The 27,112-nt window shown below is 33.4% G+C and overlaps 1 protein-coding gene across 4 annotated transcripts in view; it reads left to right on the top strand.

Annotated features, from left to right (window-relative positions):
* CADM2 (cell adhesion molecule 2) overlaps nt 1–27,112 on the top strand; it is a 1,076,345-nt gene that overhangs the window by 949,362 nt on the left and 99,871 nt on the right. For all 4 annotated transcript variants that reach the window (XM_021071359.2, XM_021071361.2, XM_021071360.2 and 1 more), the window contains one exon: nt 10,049–10,227. In XM_021071359.2, coding sequence (XP_020927018.1) covers nt 10,049–10,227 — 179 coding nt within the window. The remainder of the gene's footprint in view (nt 1–10,048; nt 10,228–27,112) is intronic.

The raw sequence follows: 27,112 nt of genomic DNA, 5'->3' as shown, positions 1-27,112 counted from the left end.
CTAAATTCATGAGGGAGTGGAGAACATTGAGGATAAATGCTGCAGAATCATTTCACTCTCACACACACACAAATCCACAAAGACCTATTTCTTCAATGAATCAATACAAATAACTGCAACAGGCTAGAAATACAATGGAAAATTACTTATTTAAAAGCAAATGGTTAAATAATTTTCTTTATCTGGAGAATTTCTTCAAGCCTCAATTTTTATTCTTATTCACTGTGTTTTTCCAACCCTAAGTAAATATTTGAAATGTTCGGACAGAGCCAGCTTAACAAAGGATTATACTAGTTATATCAAAATATAGATTTTGCAGAAATAAATATTTTAATATTACATTAAAGAGTTATGGAAAGAAGAAATGTGTAGATTTAGTCATATATTTTCAACATTTATGATAACACATGATGCATATTTCCACATATCAGAAAATCAAAAACTTTTTCTTAAAATCATGAAATACCCAAAGACACAGAAATGAAATTTATTTTGCTTTAAAATTTCTTTTTATTGCTCCTTATGTACATTCTTGCATGATGATTTCAAGAACAGTATTTAAAAAACAAATAAGCCATTTTCCTCCTCCTTATGTTTTTCAGTTTAGATGTTCTGATAAAAAGACAAAGAAGATGAAAAAATTGGGTCCAGCAGGGTTGGGAATTAACCAATGGATGGGAAAATGTATTGATTGCATAGTAATGCTGATTAAAGAGAAAAGTAAAGTAGGAAGGAATTGAAGAATGAAGGTAAATGATGGGTTCATTAGTAATGATTAGAGGTTTTGATGATGAGCTAAATAGCTGAAAAGATGGGACGATGTGATTGGAAAAACCGAAATATTTAAAAAGGTGAAATGATGATGACCAAGTTTCGTGTGCGTTTATGGCTGAGTAAGGCTAACAAAATGATTATCTGTCAAGGTATTGGATGGATTATAAATGTACATATAGAGGTCAATAAATGTTAAAATATATTTTTTCTTTCTTGTTCCTATGACATTAATTTCTTTTGATTTCTCCTGGACATACTGGACTTCATTGTCTTTCTTTTCTCATCTCTTTGTAAAGACTATCTCAAGGTTTTTGGTAATCCGTCCTTTTGCTTTCTGTCTTAAGTGTGGACACTTGCTTGGCTCCAATCTCTCTGTAAAAAATTCCACTCCTGCTCTCTGCTTTAGTTTCTAATATCTCATTTCCTTCTGCTTGATGGAGATATGTTTCTTAATTTTCTTCTATCACTTTCTTTTTGGTTGGCCACACTTGTGGCATGTGAAATCTTGAGCCAGGGATTGAACCCACATCACAGCAGTGATCTGAGCCACAGCAGTGACAATACCAGATGCCTAGCCATTAGGCCACTCAGGAACTCCCAAATATACTCTTTCAGCACTTCCTTTGCTTTTGTTCATCCTCTTATGACCAGAACATTCCCTACCACATTTCATTCTGTATTCTATATTAATGGCATTGTTATCTTCCTATCTAAAACTAAAATAGTACTTTTTTATGTTCAGCTTTATATTCTATAAACTTTATCTTACACTAAGCTTCTTATGAACATATTTGGTCCTGTTCCTTAATATCCGCTTACATTTTGGCTTTTGATTTTATTACTCCCAACTCAGTTGTCATATCAAGTACTTTTAACTTTGCCCTTTCTTAATTTATCATAGCCAGTAATAATGCTACCCATTAACGGTATACTCCTTCCTGGAATTCACCATATTTAGATCCATCTCTTCAACAGCATGGTCTCTGGAAGGCAAGTATCCTAATTAGGATTGTGACTCTTGTTGAGTTGTCATCTGCAATTTCTACCACTCAAAATCCTGCTATAATTAAAGGCATGAGTCAAATTTTATCTTTCATAAATTCTTTTGCAATATGACTAATATAGGTGTGGTGAATCTTTATGATGTTTTATGACTCATTTATGCCACTATGTCCTGCCAAATGTTATGTTTGATTACATATATCTTATATAAACTACTAAAACATAATAGAGCAAAGAACAGATATTATTTTATTTTAATTATATCTCTCATAATTCCTGGTTCAAAACTGGCATTTATTTATTTATAAATAATTATGAAATAATAATTGCATAAATTTATGAAGTATGTAGTCAAATATATAGGCATACTTTAGTTACCAACAACAGAAATGTTCATTGATCCCTTATCTGTCTTAAGATATAAGTGTAAGAGTAGGATATTTTCTGGTAATTAAGCCCATTGAGACTCAATGAAGATTACTCTACTAAATGTTTCTGAAGTTTTGTTTTCCCTTAAGCAAAACAAAACTATATCTATAAAGACAGACACATAAATGTTTCATTGATTATGTTTTCAAATGAACCTCAATTGTGGTAAGTAAGTTAACCCGGCTAATAGTAAAAGTTATTTGATGTTTTAAGAATTGCTCCTATGAAAAGTACAAAATCAATATCAAGAATAAAAGTAAAACAAATTTTGTTACAATTACATTGCGCAACAATCAAATCTGAGGAAAAATCACAGCTTGATGTATTCTCCAAAGGCCTAGATCAATATTTTTACAATAATTAAGAATATATCTTTGAATATATGTAGAATGTCACTTACCAACTATGTTCAGAAATATCTCCTTTGATCCTCAGTAACAACATAGCCATTTATGTGTCTGTAAATTTGAAATGATCAAAGTAATAAATAATGCCACAAGTAGTCCTTTCAGTACCTTTCTGTTTAGCCACTGCATTCTTTGCTTCCATAGAGACCCTTTACAAAATTATATTTTGAACTGGTTTCACAGCTTTAAGAAAGACCACTCCTTGAACTTCCTTTGTCTTTTTATTTTAAATTTTAAAACAGGAGAAAGCAACCCAGCTTCTAATTTTTATTCTGTTTTCTCTTTTTCTTCTTCCTCACTTCATTGACAAAGTTGGAACTGTGGTTTATGAATTCAGTCTTCATCTACCCAATTGAGATTGCCTCTGCTAGATTCTCTCAGAATCCTTCCTTTGGGAACCCAATAAGTGTAAAATTCTGTATTTAAACCCAGTTTCAAACCCACTCATCAATTATTGCATTTAATTTCTCTACTCCATTTCTCTAAAAATTTGATAGCATAAACACTGAGGTTCTGTATACAGACTCTGAAGTATAATCTCTTGATTTAAGAGATTTTGCTTAAAACAAAAAAAGGAAATCTATATGTTTACATGACTCCTTCTACCTCTTTCACTTTACAGTGAAAATATCATAAGAACAGAGGGTAATTAGGCTTTACAAAAATCCTCAGTATTGAATATTCAGTTATATCTACTGCCACCTGTGGAATTTCTAAATTGAAATAAAGACAGTAGTCATCCTCATGTGTCCTGTAAGTTCATGAGACCCCAAGTTATTAACTATAAGTTCATGATTCTGTCTTATATTAAAGAAAATGTAAGATTTATGTAAATGTAAATTTCTTTCTTTGTCTTTTGAGCCAAAACAAGTTATTTACTTTAATGCTATTACAGTCACTTTTTTTTTTTCTTTCATGTAGAGAAAGTAAGTTAATTTTCATAAGACTAATTTTAGTATTAGGACCCAACATGTACTGTGCTTATGATGGAAAATACACTCTAGATCTCAAGGGGGATATAGCCATTTGGGAAAAGGAAGAGACTGGAGAGCGTATCCTTTCCAAAATTTAGAAGTCATTTTACTCCTGTCCACTTTTGTGAGGATACCAGGAGAATTCTTTCCTTAGGTGATCTGTATTGTGAGACTGACATTTCTTTAACTAAACTCCTTAATCTTTATTCTTTTTAAGCATGAGCCTAAAAAGGAGAATGGGAGCTATGCAGGCAAAGCTCATCAATAGTCTCATCAATAGTTATTCTCATCAATACCTAGAGAGTGAATGATTCCATACACAGTTGGGAGAATTAGGGGCATTGTTACTACAGCATAATTTTACAGAATAAATGCCTCAACAACTAACTAAAGAGTGTCAGTGGATTTTAGTAATCATATTGATATCTAGTTCAGTTGTTAAATAAACTGGTAGGTGGAGAGATTTGTGGCACTTCTTTCCAACATTAATTTATAAATAAAAAGTCGTTACAGATTAAAGAGATTCTCCTATTAGATATCTAAAACAAAACAAAACAAAAATCTTTATTAACTCCTTGTTTTGTTTTTATGGCTGTACCCACAACATACGGAATTCCCAGGCAAGGGACTGAATCCTGATGGAAGCTGTGAACTATACTGCAGCTGTGGCAGTGCCAGATACTTGAACCCACTGTGCCAGGTTGAGGATCAAACCCACACCTCCACAGCAATCCTAGCCACTGTAGCCAGATTCTTAACCATTGCACCACAGAGGAAATTCCAATACAAGTTTAAAAGTCTGTTAAGATAAAAACAACTTCACCAAGACCTTAGAATACAGGAGATCAAATACATAAGCATAATTACTTTCTGTTTTCACATTTGTTTTCATGTTGTTTTCTGCTTACCCTAGGAAGAAACTGCTACACAAATATCTTTCAATGCTTAAGAAAACAAAAAATTTTTTTAGCCTAATAGATTTGGTAGACAGAAATATATAGCAGATTTCATCTCATGCAGGTTTTCAACTATTAGTTATTTGGGCTTTTAAAGGGAACTATCTTAATATTCTTGCTGTAGAGTTATACAGTGTTAACTCATGCCTGATGCTGTGTCACTGTCCTGTTATTCCTGGTGTCTGGATCCTACTCTTTTTCAGCTTTATCACATAGAAACTGCAGACTGGAACCACTTTTTAAATGATCTTTGGTTGCCTGAACAGCAGGGAAGATTTTTACTCATTTGCAGCAAGAAACTCAAATCATTTCTGGGTTCCAATTAGAGAAAGCCTAGGGGCCCTCTTTATTAAGATGAAACACAAATTGTATCAAGACTTGCTAAATCACTTAATATTTTTATGGTGATATTAAGAAGGTTGAACATTTTGTGTACTAATTGGAATATGTGTAGGCTATTTTTAATCGATGCATGAACTTTAACCCCCATTTTGTTAAAATTGCACCTTATAGTGCTAACTTTCTTTACCACCTTGAAGATTTATCATACAGAGTACAGTCAAGAATCCTGCAATGTTCAGTGTTAGCAGTGAGTTATACTGCTACAATATCCTGTTAACCATTTTTGCAGGTGTTTTTCCATTATTTCCTAAAAAAAGAATTATTTTTCAAAAATGTTTAAAATACAGAATGGTAATTTGGATAATTCTAGATCTTTAAGTTCATTTCAATACACATGGTTTAAAATATATATCTAAATTCAATTATATATTTACAGAGCCATGTGTTTTAAGATGTGACTGAAAGCTTATGAACACTAGCAGAGAAAAAATTATGACAATTTGGATTTGGGAGGTATAACTTCATGTATAGAAATGTATGAAATGTATAGGTATATGCATATAATTATATCTCTGTGTGTTCAAAAATTCTGACTTATACATTATGAAAGTATTGCCTTATAATAAAATTATAATAAAATATTATAATATTTCTCATTTTAACAAAATACTTCTGTTAAGCAGTATTTTAAGGATGAATTTTCTAAAATTCAAAATATCCTAAATATAGCTGTTATTTTAATGTTGGCCTTATGGGGCTTTGTAGAAAGGATATGATTTCTAATATTCCATTTATATGCAGTAAGTCATCATTTTATTGTGCCAATTGTTTCTTCAAAGGATGTTAAAGATATGCATGTTCCAAGATTATCCAGGCTATCAGTTTTACAATAAAAATTAGTAAATTCAAATATCAACAAACAAATGTTGGATATAAGAAAAAAATTGAATGTATTACTGGTTTGACTTTGATTAAAGATACTATTAGAGTAAGTGTCTATATAATTAGATGACAAATTATTGTACTATTTTAATATTTTAGATAAGTTTTTACTAAATAACTAAGCAATTCTTTGATCACATCACCAATCTGCTGGTTTTGATATGATTTACAGTATTATTATTTGGTTCACAACTTTTATCTTTTTATAAAATTTTGTCATGAAAAATAGATATTCTTCATCTTAAAAAAGCTGTCATAGTTGTAGGCATTACTTAGCAAGACCTATGTTCTCATTGTATTCACAGAAACAAAAGTTCAATGTTTCCACCAAAATAAACAAATATTAAATCTTTTTTGAAAATAATTCCCAAAATCATGTTTAAACTTTAAAATGCTGACATATAAGAACTAGGGAGGCATTCCCATCCTGGCTCGGCGGAAACGAATCTGACTAGCATCCATGAGAATGCAGGTTTGATCCCTGGCCTGACTTAGTGGGTTAAGGATCCAGCATTGCCATGAGTTATGGTATAGGTTGCAGACGCGGTTCAAATCCTGTATTGCTGTGGCTGTGGTGTAGACAGGTGGCTAGATTCAACACCTAGCCTGGGGACCTCCATATGCCACAGGTGCAGCCCTAAAAAGATTAAAAAAAAAAAAAAGAACTAGGGCAAATATGCATCACGTTAGAACACAAGAGGTGGTAGACAAAGCAGTAACTATGGAGTCAGACCATGGTTTGAATACATCTCCGATCTTCTATGTTGTTATCTGCATTAAATTTGTAAAGTAATACCCACCAAAGTGTTCTTATGAGGATTATGGAATATCTACACAAAGTGTCTAGGATAACTACCTTAACAACACATGTTAATAGCCATTCCTATCATTAATAATTATACAAGACTGAAATTTTTGAAGACAGAAATCCACAATTAATTTATTATATCTGCCCTAAAAGTATGTTTTGAGAATTTTTGCAAGTGTTTGATTAAAGAGACCTGCCATTGGGGTTAATAGATGCAAACAGTTGTCTTTGGAATGAATAAGCAGTGAGATCCTGCTGTATAGCACTAGGAACTGTATCTAGTCACTTATGATGGAGCATGATAATGTGAGAAAAAAGATGTATGCATGTATGTGTGACTGGGTCACCTTGCTGTACAGTAGAAAATTGACAGAACACTGTAAACCAGCTATAATGGAAAAAATTAAAATCACTATAAAAATTAAAAAAAAATAAAGACTGTGGATGTTTGGCTCAGAAAAAAAAAAAAAGTGACCTGCCAGTTTCTATAAGTTCAGTTTTTGTAGATTCCACATATAGATAAAATAATACAGTATATATCTTTCTCTGTCTGACTTTTTCACTTAGAATTATGCCCTCCAGCCACATCCATGGTGACAGGAATTCCTTATGTTTTATGGCTGAATATTATTCCATTCTATTTGGGATATATTTTCTGTATCTTACCCATTAGTTTGTTTAGTTGTCTTCATGTCTTGGCTATTTTACATAATATTAAAATGAACATAGGTGCAGGTGTCTTTTTGAAATAGGCATTTCTTTTCCATTGACTATATACCCCTACAAGTGGAATTGACAATATGGTAGTTCTATTTTTTGTTGTGTTGTTGTCTTTTTAGAGCTGCACTTGCGGCATATGGAGGTTTCCCAGGCCAGGGATCAAATTGGAGCTGTAGCCATTGGCCTATGCCAGAGCCACAGCAATGCCAGATCTGAGCCATAACAGCCACTTACACCACAGCTCATGGTAATGCTGTATATTTAACCCACTGAGGGAAGCCAGGTATCAAACCTGCATCCTCATGGATACTAGTTGGATTCGTTCCTCCTGAGCCATGACAGGGACTCTGGCAGCTCTATTTTTAATTTTTTGACGGTGTCCATACTGTTTTCCATAATGGTTGCATAAATTTACATTCCCACTGAAAGTGTACAAGGTTTCCATTTTCTCCACATCCTCTCCAATAGTTATTATTCTTGTCTTTTTGAAGATAGCCATTTTACAGGTATGAATGTTATCTCGTGATTTTGATTTGCAATCCCTGATTATTAGTAACGTTGGGCATCTTTTTATGTACGTTTCATCTATTTGTGTGTCATCTGTGTAAAAATGTCGATTCAGATACTTTATTTTTTTTGTCTTTTTGCCATTTCCTTGGACCGCTCCCGCGGCATATGGAGGTTCCCAGGCTAGGGGTTGAATCGGAGCTGTAGCAGCCGACCTACACCACAGCCACAGCAACGCGGGATCCGAGCCACATCTGCAACCTACACCACAGCTCACGGCAACGCCAGATCGTTAACCCACTGAGCAAGGGCAGGGATCGAACTCGCAACCTCATGGTTCCTAGTCGGATTCATTAACCACTGCACCATGACGGGAACTCCTATTTTTGCTTCTGTTGCCATTGCTTTGGGTGTCAAATCCAAAAGTTCACTGCCAAGCCCAATGCCAAGGAGCTTCTTTCCTGTTTAAGGTTTTTGGGTCTTACATTCAAGATTTTAATCCACTTATGATGTAAGATAGGGTCCAAGTTTCATTCTTTTTCTATGTCATTGTTCAGTTTTCCCAGCCCTGTTTATTTGAGAGACTGTCCTTTCCCCAGTCTTGTCTCTTTTGTGAGAAATTAATTGATAATTTATGCATAGGTTTACTTTGAGCATTCTACTCTAGTCCATTGATCTATGTGTCTATATTTTTTCAATATTGCAGGTTTTAATTATTATACCTTTGAAATATCATTTAAAAAATCAAGATGTGTAAAACCTCCAGCTTTTTTCTTCTTCCTCAAGATCGGCGCCTTTTGTTGTTCCATACAAATTTTAAGATTGTTTGTTCTCTTTATACGAAAAATGCCATTGGAAGATTTGATAGGGATTGCATTGAATTTGTAGATCGTTTTCGGTAGTGTGCACATTTAATATTAGTTATTTAAATCCATGAGCACAGACTATCTTTCCATTTATGCTTCCTCTTCAATTTCTTTAATTAATGCCTTATAGTTTTCAGTGTACAGAAATTTTACCTACTTCGTTAGGTTTTTTTTCCTAAGTATTTTATTATTTTTGATGCGATTGTGAATAGATTGTTTTCTTAATTTCTGTTCCTGATATTTCATTTTTAGTGTAGAGAAATGGAGTCAATTTTTATATATTGATTTTGTATCTTTCAACTTTACTGAATTCATTTATTAATTTTAACCATTTTTAGTGGAATTTTTAGGGTTTTCTGTATAAGCCAGCATATCATCTTCAAATAAAGAGAGTTTTCCTCCTTCATTTCCCATTCAAGTTATTTTATTGTTTTTCCTGCTTAATTGCTATGGCTAGGACTTCTGGTACAATTTGGAATAAAAGTGCTCAGAGGCAGGGATGGAAGGTAAGGGAAATAGGAGAAGGTGCTCACAAGGTATTAAATTCCAGTTATAAAATAATTAAGTTCTGGGGATGTAATGTACAGCATGTTGAATATAGTTAAAAATACTGTATTATATATTAAAAAGTTATTAAGAGAGTAGATCTTAAAAGTTCTCATCACAAGAAAAAATTATATAACTATGAGATTATAGATGTTAACTAAACTTATTGTGGTCATCATTTTGCAACATGTAGGTATATCAAATCATCATCTGTGCACCTCAAACCAATGCAGTGTTATGTGTCAATTATATCTCAATAAAACTAGGGGAAAAAAATGAACTTTCAGAAAAGGAAAAAAAAAAATGCATCTGGGGGATGAGAAAGCAGGAAAGGTACACAGAAGTTTCCAGTGGTTTCGGACAAAGCTGTGCCACAATGGTGAACCTAAGTGCAAATATATAATTCCAGGTACTTCTATGAAATGCTGCTCCAATAGCCCGAAGTCTATCCTCCATAGACCAGCAGGTGTAGAGCCATTTAGCAACAGAATCTGGGCCACTGGACCTGCTATTGAACAGCAATACTATAAGAATCCAACAAATTACTTCCTTAATATATGTCTGCTTAGTTAAGGAGAATTAAATTAATTATACTTGCCATACTTCCAAATGTTCTTAGTGAGTGCATCATGGTTCTTTTGGTACCTTATAGATATTAGCACATGGTTATCCACAAAACGGGTGTTAATATTTATAAATTGCTTGATTTATTTAATTCACAGAGTATGTAACATTTTGTGTATTTTTTGTCTGTGTGCATGTTTAAATCCAATAGGCCAGAACCTGTTTTGTGGACAAAGGATGGTGGAGAGTTACCAGATCCTGACCGAATGGTTGTGAGTGGTAGGGAACTAAATATTCTTTTCCTCAACAAAACGGATAATGGTACATATCGATGTGAAGCCACAAACACCATTGGCCAAAGCAGTGCAGAGTACGTTCTCATTGTTCATGGTGAGTACCTTTTTGACATCATTATATATGCAAGAATGAATGAACTGAAAAACTGCTTAAATTTATCAAAAGCTTTAGAATAATAAACAATTTTATACAGGTTTTATTTTTCTTTCAGAAGGACTTCTCATAAGTGTAAATATCTCCAAGAGTCACAATTAATATGTTTCAAGTCAAATTAATAAAATAAAATTACAGCATATGCTAGAAATAAAAATTACTTTTATGAAAGGTTTTTTATTACAAATTTACTATATAGTATTTGGTGGTGACTAGTAAATCATATTAATGGATTTGTTTGCATTACAAATAAATGGTTTTAGTTATAAAACAGAATGATGAAAAGTGTATTTTCCCTTAAGTTAAATTTGGTGGTATTACCATTAAATATACTTTGTAATCACTATTACTAGTTTCATAGAGTGGTAGCATGTCATTGAGATGCAGCAGAGATGGAGGTGTACAATATTAATGATAACTGCATTAATTTCTTATGAACAATGACTTGAAACACAGGCATTCTTTCTCCTCTGCAATAATCTCACAATATGAGTAAATATAGAAAATGGAAATAAGAATTACCAGTACCCAAGACTGAAGAGAATCTCTGTTCTTCCTAACTCCAAAATCTAGGACAGGTTATTCATGAGGTAGCTTTAAGATATCAGTAGATGAAGATGAATTTTTAAGAGGCTGATAAATATCATAATAAACAAAATTAGTCAGGTTTCTTTGTTGACAATCTTCTCAGAGTCTATTTACTGAGTACAGCATGAATGTGAGAGGAAAAAAAATTAGAGAATGTAAGTTTTTTCTGATATATTTTACCAAGAAAACTTTTTCTAAGACTAATGTTGTGTTCTACATAGTATTATAGTATATGAATGAGTATTGTGTAAAAATTATGCAATGCTGCAATAAATCCAGTGGCTCTTAGAAATCATGGAGGGAGTACATTTATTTGATACCTTTCTTATGAATCTAAGTATAAAATACTTTAAGAAGCATAGGTTTGTTCTATACTTTTCCAAAAAGGAATTTCGGTGATAAAATCTAGTTTTTTATAAAGGGATTTTAAGGTGAAAATAATCTCATTTGAATTTTCTTTCCAAGATATTTACTTTGTTATGATATAGGCCAAAATTGGAGAAAGAATAATATATTAAGTCAACCTACAACTTATTTTCAATTTGCTTTAGTGTATACCATCACTCAATTCTTATTAACACTTTGCTCTTGAAGATAAACAAAGGCTTGTGTTGAATAGACTGTCCATATTTAAACATCTTGAAGATAGTAGAGCTCAATAGAGTAATTTCTAGCATCTCATGAATTGTGCACATTCCGGCTTTGGGGGAAGAACAGCCTAATCAAATTAAACTGATAAATTGGAATTAAATGTAGTAACCCCCTGTAGACACACCCTGCCAGGCTCACTGCCAGAGAGCCTGTAACAACCACTGAGTGTGTCAAGAAGATAAGTTATTTCCTTATGAGGAGGATCCAGGAGTAGAGCGGGATTCCATTCATGCTGACCTGGATGTTTAGATCCAATAGTCACAGAAGTGAAGTCTGATTCACCCTCAACTTTCTAAGTGCTTCTCCCACCTAACAATTTTAGGGAAACTGGGGGCATGTTGTATAGCATGTCACATTGTGTCAAAAGCAATTATCACATAAAAATATAAAGAATTAGAAGGGATGTGACAGAAGAAATAATATACTTTGATCAAAAGTATGTCTTTTTTTTAAAGTAATTCAGGTGGGGGAAATTTTTATGTTGTCCCAGTGTTTGCAAGCTAGCCAACAGCATGGTTTCCTAAATAGCCAAACTACCTTTAGGTAGTTGGCAGTTGACATATTTCTAATAAATACTTCTCTGAGCACTTTGTAATAAGTCGTTTTTGGCTTTGCTTTTTGAAATACGATTCATCAAAAGCACCCCATAGATTAATGCTATTCATGCTGCTAGATAAATGCTATGAAGTTCAACAGTGGTTTACCTAGGATTATTGACACAAGTAATGAGAGGCTCGATGAAACAGTGAAACCATGTTATGCTGTGTTTAAAAAGGGCTCCAATTGGGTTCATTACAAAATAAAGGTTTTTTTTTTTCCCTTTTTCACACAGGGTATAATGTTTCATTAGTCGCTGGCTGTATAAATATAAAAAGCTACTCTCTTCTGTTAATGGTTTGGCTGTTTCCAAACCTGACTAAATGATGAAATTTGAGTGGCATTTCAATCTATAATGAATGCTATATGCATTTCGGAATGGAGTGATAAGTGATCATTTGTGAGAACTTTACCCTTTTATCTTTTACACCAAGTTTGATTTTTACATTAGCTGTGATAATTTAATATAGCTTTAGCACAGAAGGGCCTTTCATGAGCTGAGACCGTGTCTTTGACTCTACCACAGTTACCTAGGTTCTATTGATCTTAACTTGATGGAGGTCTGAGCACTTTGCTGTGAAATCATCTGCTATCTAGATGTCGTCCTAATGGTAGATTTTATTCTTCGGGTGTCAATGGAAGTGCATTATTTAAATGTTATCACACTTAATTGTTAGCAGCACTGACATTTTGTATTATGGACACCGGAGGGCTCCTCCCTCCTAATCACACCTTTGCAAATTTCAGTATTAGAACTACAAACAATAATTTGAAACTGCTAGTCTGAAACTCACCCTCAATAAAAGGCCTAACACAATTCAGCGTACAAATGCATGTAAAAGAACTCATTACTTTTGAAACATTTGCACTGTAGAGATTCCAGTAGTAAAAAGGGTAGCATTTTTCATTAATGAGCTCAGCACTGGAAAAATTAATCTGTTAAATTGGTAGCCACAGTTATACCATTAATTCCTATGAGCACAGTAGTTTTGGGGTTTTATTTCTATATAAAGTTATTGGAGTTATTCTCACGTTACTGTTAGTATTATGCTATTTATTTATTTTCAGTAGCTAGCTACTTCCATATTAATGATCTTGAAATATGCTGTTGCTTTGCTTTTACTATTTGAAGAATTCAGAGCAAGAGAAATATTCTTTCACTAACCAAATAAATATTTAGCATTTTTTATGAGTGCAAATGTACTACAGGAGCAAAGGTGAATAGCACTTAAGAAGTCTAGAGATAAACATGGAAGATGAGCATATAAGTAATTATAATACAAAAATAGAAGAGCTATAGGAGGATGTAATGAAGATGTTCAGAGTTTGTGGCAACATGATCCAAGTGTCCAGAATTAAAAAAAAATAGTAACCCAACACTCCTGGATTATTCATAAACACATGTCATGCATCATAAATAGAAGTACCCAGCAGTGCTAGGTACATAGACATATAATAAATCAGAGTATTATTATTACAATACTAATAGTGGTCTGAAGATACCAAACGTAATCACAAATCAATGTTCTGGGTTAAAATTTACCCAAGAGTTGCACACAATTTACTGCCGTTAGTCTTCCCTGAACTGTACCCAGAACATACATTTTTATCCCTATTGAAGAAGGAGAAACGTCTAAGGTCTTGCTAATTAAGCAATAGAGAAGATCTTAATCAATAGTCTACCAAATTATCAATATAGAGATAAAAATTATAATCATCCTTGTTTCTCTCATGCAACATCAAGTTCAGAAAGTTTAGATAAAATATTTTCTCCCCAAAGAAAGAGTACTTGGATCTGCATTATTTATTGATTGATTTATTGATTTATTATTATTGATTTATTATTTATTGCAGTCTTCTGGGGCTGCCCTTGGGACCTATGTGAGTTCCCAGGCTAGGGGTCAAGAGCTGTAGCTGCTGGCCTATTCCACAGCTACAACAACATGGGATCTGAGACGCATCTCTGGCCTACACCACAGCTCACAGCATAGCAACACTGGATCCTTAATCCATTGAGTGAGGCCAGGGATTGATCCTATGTCCTCATGGATACTTGTCAGGTTTGTTACTGCTGAGCCACTACAGGAACTTCTTCATCTGCATCCTTTAGTTTAGAAATCATAGGAGATACCTATTCATCACACAAGGAATAGCTGTAGAAAATTGCAAATGACCTGAAACTAACCTTGTTTTGTAGTTGGTTGGAAGCAAATCAGATTTTTATATTTACTTATCACCTACTGATTAAAAATTGTTCTTTTGAAATTGTCAGAAACATATGGTATTGAGAAATTTTGAAAGCATATTGATGAAGAGTGAAAAATGTAAATTACTATGTCCCCCTAAGTCCTAAACTTCTTCCTTCTCAACCATGCCACTGTCTTTGACCCCCCTTCACCCTCATGCTAGACAAATTAGTAACCACACCTAAAAATATAAATAGAAGATGTACAGAGATGCTGGAACCTCTTTTATTATCATCCCCAGTCTCAAACTCCTCCCCAGAACTGGGAAGAAATACAGTAATACAAGTAGACAAAATGCGTAACTTATTTCTTCTTCTTACCTGAAGCTGCATTAACCATGGCAGGTCCACACTGTAGAGGGGAGTAACAGGGCATCCAAGTAGAGATTCATTGGAGAACCCACTCCACTTAGGACCCAACTCAGGGTTGTCTCAGACAGTTACAACATAGTTGAGATGCACTGCTCCAGAAAGTTTTTCATGGTATTCTCCACATCTCTTCGAATTTACTTTTCATAGTAAGCTTTATTTAAAATTTAAACTTACTTTTCCCCTCTCCTTTAGTCCATTACTTCATTGTTTTTTGACTTATGTAAATAAGTTTTATAACAATTCATTACTTCTTCATTATCTTGTCTTGCTATTCTTATTTTGAATGATAGTCCACTTTGCATCTATCCACATTTTCACTTTTCTTTACATGTAAATATTTTGCTTTTCTAGCAAATTTCCTCTTTATAACCATATACAAATAAGTAAAATTCTCCATGTTTAATATTATTATTATAGTAGAAAATTAAATAGTATAAAAAAACTGTCTCTGTAATGCCAATCAGTTTACTGACAGTTGCTGACTTTGTGTCCTTAAAATATCACTTGACAGATTTGTTATATTTGTTCATATATCTATTGAAATGAATACTGATAAAAATGTGATTTATTTTTTTTGATTGTTTCTAGGATAGTTTACCTTAGAAATAACACACATATAGACTAGGATCCATCACATTTTATTGTTACCTAGTAAGAACAATTATAAACAGCATTTCACATTTTTAATTTTTATAGTAAGAAAGAATATTACTATAAGAAATACCTATATGTTTTGGTTTAGTGAAAGATATCAAGCTATTAAGTATGCCCTTTTAGCTTTGAAAAAAATCAATATAACTTCTATTTTCATTTCACTCTGCTTTTATTGTTAATAATAAAATAAAAAATACACAGAGATAGACAGTTGTACACCAAGATATTACAGACTGTTGCGTCAAGCCAAGCTTCCAAGCTTCATTGCTCCTTAGATATATATCTTTTTCAGACTCTATAGGTAAATGCAGATTCACTTTCCATCTTGGGTGCCGACTGTTCCTCTCAATTGATTTGCTTACTGTGGGAGAGAGACAAACTAAGTCATGGAAGGCAGCCTTTCTTTCACTTTAACAAACGTCTTTAAACCATCTGTTATCACTTTCAAACATTTAATTAATGTGAAAAATATAAACTTAGTTGCTTTAGGGTTATTAGCACCTGACCCTAAATTTAGCAAAATAATTAATACATGTAATAAGTACATGCAGTAACAATTATGAGCCAGATTAGGAATATCATAAAGTAATATCCTAAATTTGTTTTCAAACTTACTCTAGTACTAAAGAAATATGATTATAATATATACTTTCTTAGTCTTACTCTAGTACTAAAGAAATATATACTTTCTTAGTCTTACTCTAGTACTAAAGAAATATGATTATAATATATACTTTCTTAGTCTTGTATATATTTTACATATTCATGTTATGACTATCAACAATGTAAAAGCTAATGAGAACTTTCATCAATAAAAATGAAGTGTACTTCTGTGTTTCATAGTAAATATGTAGCTAGACTAAAAAGTTGGCAGTCACACCTACATTTCCTGTTACAATTATCTGGCAGTGAAACATTTAGGAACATTGAGTATCTACATGAATTTTTATTTTTATTTATTTATTTATTTATTTTGCTTAGTTGTGCTGTTGGGAAACGTGATACAAATCAGCATGGAAGTAAGACAGTGAATCTTTGAGCTCAAATGAGTAGGTGGGGAGCAGGAAAAAGAAGACTGGGTGACGGACAGATGTACAGCCTAGCAAACATTAAAAAGGGATTCAGCTAAACACACATGGAAATAGACCTACCGGTTGGTAAATTAATTCTCTGTGCTCATAATGAGCATTTTTTCCCCTGTGGCGATGCTTTCTTTAGAAGAAGAGATGGAAAAATATACAGCGTAGGAAAAAAAGGATAGAAAAGACATCCATATGGAACAACAGTGCTCTAATGGAAGAGCCCTATGGTTGCTGCTCTTATCTCCAGTTGAGAGTTTCCAGACAGTAAACTAGTTGGATGAGTCTTAAAACAGTACCGTCTTTCATCGCTGAGATAAAACATAGCATTTCTGGACATGAATAAGCAGGGAGAGCTGTGATGCCTGTGGGGAAGGCGTACCTCTGACTGGATGATATGCTGTTGAACTCTGAGAAAGAAGTGGAATGGGATCAAATAGTGGAGACAGGAACATTGCTTTCACTATAAAACATTTTGAATGGTGGTATGTGCAGGCATGCTCAACACAGAGTTGAGGCTTAATTTTATCTCTTTAAGATGAGCATAAAATGGATTAAGTTTCACCTTTCAAGATTAAAATTTATTCAGAGATTCTGAATGAATCTGAAGTCATTCTGAAGTCAATGTTTCTTTTTCTTTTTTTGTCTTTTCTAGGGCTACACCCACGGCATATGGCGGTTCCCAGGCTAGGGGTCTAATTGGAGCTATAGTCACCAGCCTATGCCAGAGCTACCGCAACACGGGATCTGAGCCGTGTCTGCAACCTACACCACAGCTCACAGCAACTCCAGGTCCTTACCCCACTAAACAAGGCCAGGGATCAAACCTGCAACCTCATGGTTCCTAGTCAGTTTCATTAACAATAGGAACTCCTGAAGTCAATGTTTCTACGGGACCTAGATGAACACTGAGTAAAACGTCCCCAAGGAAAACCCTCATTCCTGCTTGAAGGGAGGAAAAACTCCACCACCCCAAAAATGTAATTTTTAATTTTTATATAGGATCTTTTCTGTCCATAGCTGTAAGGTAGGCAGAACAGAAGGATTATACCCATGGCACTTAGGCTTTCTAATTTGTTTTTTAAGGTGCCAAAAAAAAGGGGGGCTAGATTATAGATTTGTGAAATGTACAGAGCTCATCTACCCAAGTATATATGAATTCATTCAATGGAGAAGTCAAGCAATATCCAGTGGCTCATGGGGAGGAATTTGGGGCATTCCTTTTTAGAAACAATGGTATGCCTAACTAGGAAAAGGTTTTACATAAAACCTGCATTGTGGCTTCTTACAAAAACGGAGTTTTCACAAAATATATTTATAACAACATATCACATGCTTGTTCCAGAATCCAAGAATTATCCTTCAATTCTCTCTGCCTTTCTTTCCAATTCATCAGCAAGTCCTTCCAACAGCTATTTCCAAACCATTCTCCCAGTATGTCCACTTCTTTTAACCATCCACTCTAGCTTATTGAAACATTGTCAACAGCATGATGGCCTCCCTGCTTCCACCTCTCCAATCTGTTTCCCATACAGCTGCAATATATAAATATTTTAAATGCGTATTCCTTCATTTCTTTCCCCATTTAAATTTTGCCAAAGGCATTTACTTACACCTAAATTCTTAATACCCTAGTTTAATCAATCCCAGAATTAGGTGCTGCTAACTCCATCTGTGACATCTCATCACTCTCTACACAATCCCTGTCTCCCTGGACCTCATTCAACTCCTCTAAGACTTCAAGCTCTTTTCTTATTTAGGAATTTTTCCTTTGCCTGGAATGCCATCATGAATTCTGGCCTTTCCAAGGGTGATTTCTTATCATTCAGATCTCGATTTAAGTGAATCTTCTCAGAGAGGCTTTTTTTTTCTACTTCGTATAAGTCATCCCCAGTCACATATCATTTTAATTCTCTGGAGGGTATTTATCATTATTTAGAATTTTAGTTGTTTATTTATATATTTGATTATATATGTGCATGTATATTATGTGTATTGCAATTGTACATATATGTACATGCATTTATGTGCACATGTTGTACATGCATATGTATTTGTACATGTTAATAATGTGTTATGTGTCTTCCCAGTAGATTATGACGGTCTTCAAAGTAGAGATCTGATCTTAGCACAGTGCCTTCTAAATAGCAGGTAATAGGTAAATATATCTTTAATGATGAATTTGTCTTTCTGTTTCTCTTTCAACAGAAGAAACCTTAATAAAACAATACATGTATGTATGTATATGTATGCATACATATGCAAAAATCCACATTTACATAAATATTCACATATATATATATATAATCAAGTACATATATAAGTGTATGTCTGTGTATGTGTATGTACTGCTCTAATTTCTAAGCAAAATCAGGGTAACGATGTTCATTCCTTGGCCACCTTAATCAAGACCTTTAACTATTATCAAATATTGGAAAAATAAGTGAGATGTATTTACTTGCTTGGAAATCCATATGTAAATTGCACTATATAAAGTTAAGCAATGCGTACTATGAATAATTGTGTATGGAAGAATTCACATCTTTAATAGAAATTTTTGAAATTTGAAGAGTTTTACAATTGACTTCACGTACCTGTTTATCTTTTCAAAATTCTGTGGTTATAGCTAACTAAAAATTGGATTTGTTTTTTCGGAGTTCCCATCATGGCTCAGTGGTTAATGAATCCAACTGGGAACCATGAGGTTGTGGGTTCGATTCCTGGCCTCGCTCAGTGGGTTAAGGATCTGGCATTGCCATGAGCTGTGGTGTAGGTTGCAGACATGGCTCGGATTCCGTGTTGCTGTGGCTGTGGCATAGGCCAGTGGCTGAGGCTCTGATTAGACCCCTAGCCTGGGAACCTCCATATGCCCCAGGAGCATTTTTGCCTAGAAAAGGCAAAAAGACAAAAAAAAAAAAATGGATTTGTTTTTTGAAGATTTATACCATTTTTTTAAAAAATATCATTTCTTATAAAGATAATATTTATATCTTCTAGCCAGATATAAAACTTCTCTGAGGCATGACCTGAAAATCCATATCACAGTGTCACACTACCTAATAACTTACTGTTTCAGGAACTCTTTCTTGAATTTAAAGAAAGATTTATATACTACTGTACATAAAATGCTAGTCCAGGCACTGTAGGTCTATAATAAATAAATAAACACTCCGTTATGACTGGATTTCTTAGTAAAAATAAACCAGTGAGGTGTTTTCACTCATATGTTTCACCATGATGCAATTTCACAGATGTTTCAAGGTCCCCTAGTTAATTGTAATATTCCAGGACACGTGGCCAGGAGAAGAAGAAATTTCACAACAAGAAAATATATTACTTTGGTAAAGGTTCACTTCTTTATCAAGCCTCTGTTTTAAATGTAAATAATTTGGGCAAGGTTGTCAATTTGTGTCACTACATTCCATGTGGGAATCAGTTTATTAAACAAGTTTTTCTAAGGTTAAGAAAGACCTTGCTTTTCATGAAAATTCTGAATTCTAGGGACACAGGCAATAGGAGGGCATATTGAAATTGGAGCTCAATAGATATTTCTTTACAATTCTGCTTAACATTATCGTTAGTGTCTATTAAGGATTATCTGCTATGGATACCTCCAAGAAGCTCTATTTATCAATATACTTGCACCAGAAGTATCTGCAAATTGCCTTTATTGGTTTTGTCAAGTTATAGGATAGCAAATTTATAATAATAATTTTGAAATATCTTGATATTGTCCTTTTTCATTTAAATAAGTTTTTATATTGCAATGCTAAATGTTAAATTTGGATACATTTTACTACCTTTAAAAAATTGACCGACAATGGACATGTATGTGAAAATTAGAATTCACTAAAATTAATTTTGTGTAATACTTCCAGTTTAAGGACGGCGTTTCAAACTTATACAAATTGTTAACTCACTACAGTAGCACAGTTTAGGTAAGCCCTAAGGACATTTGGTTCAGCATTCCAGAACCCATTGTTACTTTTTTGTGGAATTTGTGTATTAAATGAGAAGAGGAAATGAGATAAAAATGAGAAATATTTCTACTGAGTTCCACTATAAAAAATTCATGTAGTAACACAAATATATAACCTAGTATGAGTTAAGAAACTGTTATTCACAATGACAAATTAACATTGGAAAAAATAAGGTCAAGCAGAGAAAGCTTAAGAGATTTTAATCATAAGCATGACATACATAAATATGGTTTCCTTGATATGAAGATTTTTGTTTCCTAAAAAGTTCAATAACATTAGTGGTTTTTTTTTAGTATCATATTCATGTTATCATTGATTTTTTCAAGTGCACATGAGATAATCTTGAAGTTGGGAGAGTTATATGATTTATAATGTGAGGCATCATATAAGCTTACTTCATTGAATTTTTATTTTTTTAATTGTTAAATTTTGTTTGGGGGGGGTATTTTTAGGGCCACACCCACAGCATATGGAAGTTCCCAGGCTAGGGGTTGAATCCAAGCTGTACCTGCTCGCCTATACCACAGTTCATGGCAACACTGGATCCTTAACCCACCAAGCAAGGCCAGGGATCGAACCAGCATCCTCCTGGATACTAGCCGGGTTCGTTACCACTGAGCCATACTGGGAACTCCTCATTGCATTTTTAAATCTGAACCAACCCCTTTAGGGACTTTATGAATTTTCTAAAGTCATGAAAGTTTTTTTGCATTTACAAATTTCTTGAGTGAAAGTGTTTTACTTTTAGAAAGTCAACAATGATCCATCACTAATAAAGAATCTTGTCCAAAAAGATTTATATAAATGATCAGGTCTAAAGTTTATTTTTTTTTATTTTTATTTTTTTTTTTTGTCTTTTGTCTTTTTTGTTGTTGTTGTTATTGTTGCTATTTCTTGGGCCGCTCCCGCGGCATATGGAGGTTCCCAGGCTAGGGGTTGAATCGGAGCTGTAGCCACCGGCCTACGCCAGAGCCACAGCAACGTGGGATCCGAGCCGCGTCTGCAACCTACACCACAGCTCACGGCAACGCCGGATCGTTAACCCACTGAGCAAGGGCAGGGATCGAACCTGCAACCTCATGGTTCCTAGTCGGATTCGTTAACCACTGCGCCACGACGGGAATTCCCTAAAGTTTATTTTTTTAGATGAGCATAGATGCATAAATTAGAGGCAAAATGTCTCACAGCTGTTTTATCACAGAACCTAAGGGAAAAACCCAAATATCTGATTTCTTTCTTGCTTCCTCGCTTGCTTTATTTATTTTTATGTAATTTTATTATTGTATAATTGATTTACAACGTTGTGTGAGTTTCAGGTGAACACAAAGTGACTCAGCCAAATATCCAGATTTCTCAGTGTTTTTCTGCTATGTCACACTTCCCCTCATGTATATTTACATTTGGGTAAGATGTTTTGTTTTTGTTTGTGCATTTGTTTTTTTTGTTTGTTTGTTTTTTGTTTTTTTTGATGAGTGACAGTACTGTTCTCTCAAAGGAAACTGACATCCTCATAGAACTCTAAGTATTTGATCAAATAATCTGATTTACTTTTTGGTAAAGTACTTTTAATAAAGAGCTTCCAGTATGGAAGTAGGTGGAGTTAAATCAGGTCGAATCATCCACTTCAAAGACATTTTTTTTTCCTACTTTAAATTTCACTTTACTTTTGTCAGTTCAGAATGTAAAAGTGTATTTTTTTCTTTAATGCATACATTTTTTTTTCAAATAACAGACTGGTTTTATTCATAAACTTTTCTTGTAATAGCATAGAACTGTTGGTTACCGCCTACAGTTTAAAATTGCAGTACTTTTTTTTTTATTTTTCCAGAACAGGTTTTTTTGTTTTTTGTTTTTTTATTGTGTAAGGATTCCATTTAGTATGTGAAGCAGTTGAAGCTAACAAAGGAATGAAAAGTGATTCATTCAAATCTAATATTTAAAAGGGTTCCTTTTTATGAAGCAGACAAGGTTACCCTACAGCTCTGGAGGAGGAAGCATGCTCTGGCCAGTTGAGGCCTTGTCAACCTGGTAGTTGTTGTTTAAGTAGGAGCCTCAGTGCTATTATCCCTTCTTATGCTATGATCCAAATAGGCTGCTACATGGAGCTGAACACAATGGGAACAGATAAATATCCTTCTCTGCACAGGTGAAAAAGCAAACAGTACACTTTTCCTCTTACAATTGCTTCCAAATGCACTGCAACTATCAGTAAAGTTAAGGATGTCTATTATTTTTAAAATTAGGAAATGTGAATAGCTTCTAACAAAAAGACACTTCTTAACCTTAATAGTTCCAGAATACATTGAATTCTGTCCCTTCTGCATCACTGCTAATAATTCTTGGACCGGATTTACTCTTGATTATTCTGGGACCACCCAGGGGAGTTCATGATATAAAGCAGAAAGGAAGTAGATAGATAGAGTCCAGACTAAATGATAGCAGTTTTTCTCCCTATTGAACACTAGTCCTTGGAGAGAAACAAGCAGCTTGGGCTTCTGGGACTCTTCAGACTTAATTTTGCCTCAAAAATCCATTCTGAAAGGGCCAGAATGCCATTTTTAAAAAGAGAACCTGCCACAAAACCCAACAGGTTGACAAGTTAGAAATTACTGTACACTGCTTGTGTAGAGAACAGAACATACCTTTAACCTGAAAAGCTCGTTATTGGAAAAAAGGTGCTGTACCACTCTTCAATTTACTGTATACAGCACTTGTTGGAACTGATTTCTTTTTGACAAGGTTATACAGGATCTGTTGTGCTCTAATAAGCTCCAATAACAAAATGTGGTTGCATTTTTTCAATTTCTTCATTAGGATGTGAAAAAAAGAACACTTTTTCTATTATTTTGAATTGTATATTGTGATTTAGAGCTCTAACACTTTTAAAAACATTGAAGGACTGCATTTGGAATGTAAGACTCTTTAGTGTATTATATATATATATATATACACACACACACATATGTATATATATACATATATATATATTTTAAATAATCTTTTGGACTGGAAGACGCTTAGCAGAAATTCGTAAGAATTATCTCGTACATGGTAAAATGTGGGGGGATTTCTTGCAGAGATTAAGAACATATAAGGCTCAACTACTGATTCATGTTATGTTATTAAAAAATGATACCATTTCCTATCTATTGACAACATTGCTTTTACCACCAAAGGATGCATTATTTATATAGCACCAGTCAAATTCAAAACATAGAAGTAAGTATCCTGAGGAAGCACAGAAGTATAACATGGAGTCTATGACTGCTCCTTATTATCTTATCATCTTGTTGGTTCAGAAGAAAAAAAAAAAAAGAAAAATTAGTAATGTATTAAGCACCAAGTGAATTTTACAGCCTTCCAGTTTTCAATCATGAAGCTCATTGATATATATTCTCTTTACTCTGAACTTTATTATTAATGAGTTAGACTGGGTGTATGAATTGATTATATAAATTTGAGAAAAAGTTTTAATGTTGCCATAGTGCTACACATGTATTTTGATAAGATAGCTTCCTCTGAGGGAGGGAGGGAGAGAGACATGGGGTTGGTGAAAGGCACATAACTCTGGGTATGTTCATAGCAGTCATGACTGTAAGATCGCTCTCATGGGGGAGGGGTATTGATAACAAAGTGAGGGAAGCAGTACATAAACTCTGAAAGCATGAGAATTATTCAAAGAAGGGGAATCAGTGGGATTTAGTTGATCAAGGAAGTCTTCATAGAACAGGTGGGAATCAGACTGAAACTTGACAGTAGCATTTTACTAGGTACATCAAGAAAAGGGAAGCTATTCTAAGATGAGATTGGGCAATACTTAGGAACTGGGTCAGAAAAAATTTGTCCTAAGGCAAAATGTTAGTTTTAAAAACAAAGATGTGTTCGTTTATAAAGATTGAGCCTATAGTTTATTGGATAGATAGGTACATAAACATACGTGTTATGGTGATACAGTATATAATAAACATATATAGAGGTGTGTGCAAAGTGCTTGAAAGCACATTGAAGGAAGATACATTAACTCTGCAGAGTTGAGGGATGCTTTGCAAATGAGATCATATTTAAACTGGACTTGAAGGATCAACAAGAAGAAAACCAAGTTTGTGAAACAGGATATAGCTCCAAGAACACAGCAGCAAAGAAATAGAAAAAGCTAAGTCTAGAACTTGGGGAAAGCACTCGTATTGGGGCAGATATTTAGTGTGCTAGGCTTTGGATTTTTTATTTATGTTAACTTGGCACTATAAGAAATGAAGAAAAGAAGCCCAGCATATGTGCTCTGAGGTACTCTAGCCTCTGTTGTTCCAAAAATCTTTAACATTGAAGCATATCAAATCAATGGTGGGTGCAGTTTGGAGTTCATCTCAGAGTCATGTGGATTAAACAGATGATGGATGAATGGATTTATCGTAGCAAAGTTTAGCCATGGTGCCTGAACACAGATTTTTAGTTTCTTAATTTAATAACTTTGTTATGTGAGTTGAAATTGTGTTTCTACAAGTGAATAGGTTCTTATAGAAGTAACCCACAGTATTTACCTTGTATTTATTTATAACCCAACTTTCACATGAATAACTTTTGCAGCCTACTGTACTAAGATGCAGTTTTTCAATTGACTAGATTTGGGATTCTTTCTGACATTATTGAAATACTCTTGAATTTTACTTTTACACTAGAATAGCATTTTATATATGTTACAAGTAAAATGAAAACCATAATTTCTTTTAATTCATACCTTATATGTAGGTAGAACTATAAGTAAATATTTTCAGGTCTTAAGAACCTTCACTTTTCTTAGTTTCCTATCAATAAAAATGCTCATATTTTTCCCTTGAAGGCAATTGGTGATTTTACTATGGCTACTATAGTTTTCACTAAAACTGTAGTTTTTGATTAAGAATCGTGGGCCTCTGTAAATGCAGTTTAATATATTTTTTAAACTGTGGAGAAATTTTAGCAAGTTTATGCATTTAGTATATAGTTAATAAGTAGTTCCTCAAGATTAATCTGCTAGTGAAAGATTTTAAACACATAACCATAATATCAGAGAAATTGGTATGAAATATTTATACATATAGTGATAAAAACTTTTAACAACTTGAAAATATTATATCACTTTCAAACATATTTCTTATTAACTAGAATATACTTTTATTTCTTATTATGAAGAAATTTGTTGAAATTTCTTTTTTGGATTTAAATTATATCTAAATGATTTGTATATACTGATTTCTCTGATCAGGTATAAACTAAAATAAATAAATACAATTTAGTTGTTTTCACTTTGTTCACTTCTCAAGATACATTTTTTATCCACTATATATTTTGTCAGTTGCTAACTACATTACTTATGCCATGACATCTAGAAAATATTTAATACAGTTAATTTCTTTTGTAAATTATAAAATCTGAGCTTCTTATTTTAATCATTTTTCTGAGCAAATTCAATAGTATTTAGTTAAATTAACATACTCTCCAAGGAAAATGACAATAAAAAATTGAGCCCATCTTTGTATTGTAGAAATCAGAGATTAAATATCACGTAATTAATTGACCTATTATATGGTTATCATTTCTGAATTTTATTCATAAATTACATACCATTAATTTTTCTATTTTTTATTTATAGTTATCTTAGTGCCCATTTAAATAACCTTTAATCATAGGATGTTAACATGTAAGGCATATATTAAAATCGTCTAATATTGACAAGTCATATTCAGTGAATTACTTGTTAATATGACTACAAATTATGTGGCTTTATGAACAGAATTAGTAAATCAGTGTTGAACCAGGATTAAGTTACTTTTATTGTGCGTGTGTGCACATGTATATGCACGTGTGTAATTCTTCTGCATATGAATGAGTGCATTTTTATTCCTTGGGGAAATAAAAATGGTCGTGTCTTAGAAGGGCAGAAAATGACGTGCATTTTCTATCGTGTGCTATATTTGATTGAATATTCTTTTTATTAACATATTAATAGCATAATGGTTTTTAAAATGCACAGCATTCTAGATGCCTCAAAAATGAAGCAAATGATTATTTTCAATTTAATATTTCTTTATGAAAATGTAGCTTCATTATCACAATGTCTAAATAAAAGCCCAAAAGTGAATACACAAAACAGGACCTTTTAAATAATTGCTGAATGATGCCAAATGTTGCCACTCACTTAAAGAGTGAAAACTAGAGAGATGGGTGTTTGGCCTTAGGGAAGACAGCCTAGAGTTTTGCTTATTTTTTCTTTGACAAGAGTTATAATCAGGCAGATATAATACGTGAACTTGAGGTGGAATGTTGAAGAAACCTTTCTCTCCATAATACTCATATTTAAAAATATATTCTCTATAATATAACATATATGTGTGTGTATATATACACATGTATATGTCATTTTAGAGACAAGAAAACTAGTCTTCTCACCCATTCAGTGGAGTTAATAATAGACAACTCATAAATTTGTTGTGACTATTCACCACTGATCATAATGAGAGTTTCCTAGTAAGCCCTCCTGGCCTTTCACTCTTGCTTGAAAATCTCAAATCAGATGAAATGGAGAGCATTCATAAGTAGGTGTGGAGCATATGAATCTCAGGTCAGGCTTACATAGCTTTCGAAGTAGCAGGATATGTAGGCAAAGATTCATTTTATTAGGA

Source organism: Sus scrofa, chromosome 13, assembly GCF_054392235.1.
Source record: "Sus scrofa isolate SSC_HxYL_T2T_F1_AM1 chromosome 13, Sscrofa_HxYL_maternal_Yorkshire_Landrace_v2.0, whole genome shotgun sequence".
Taxonomy (NCBI): Eukaryota; Metazoa; Chordata; class Mammalia; order Artiodactyla; family Suidae; genus Sus; species Sus scrofa.
The sequence above is the reverse complement of the archived record's forward strand: the minus strand, read 5'-3'. Positions and strand labels throughout refer to the sequence as shown.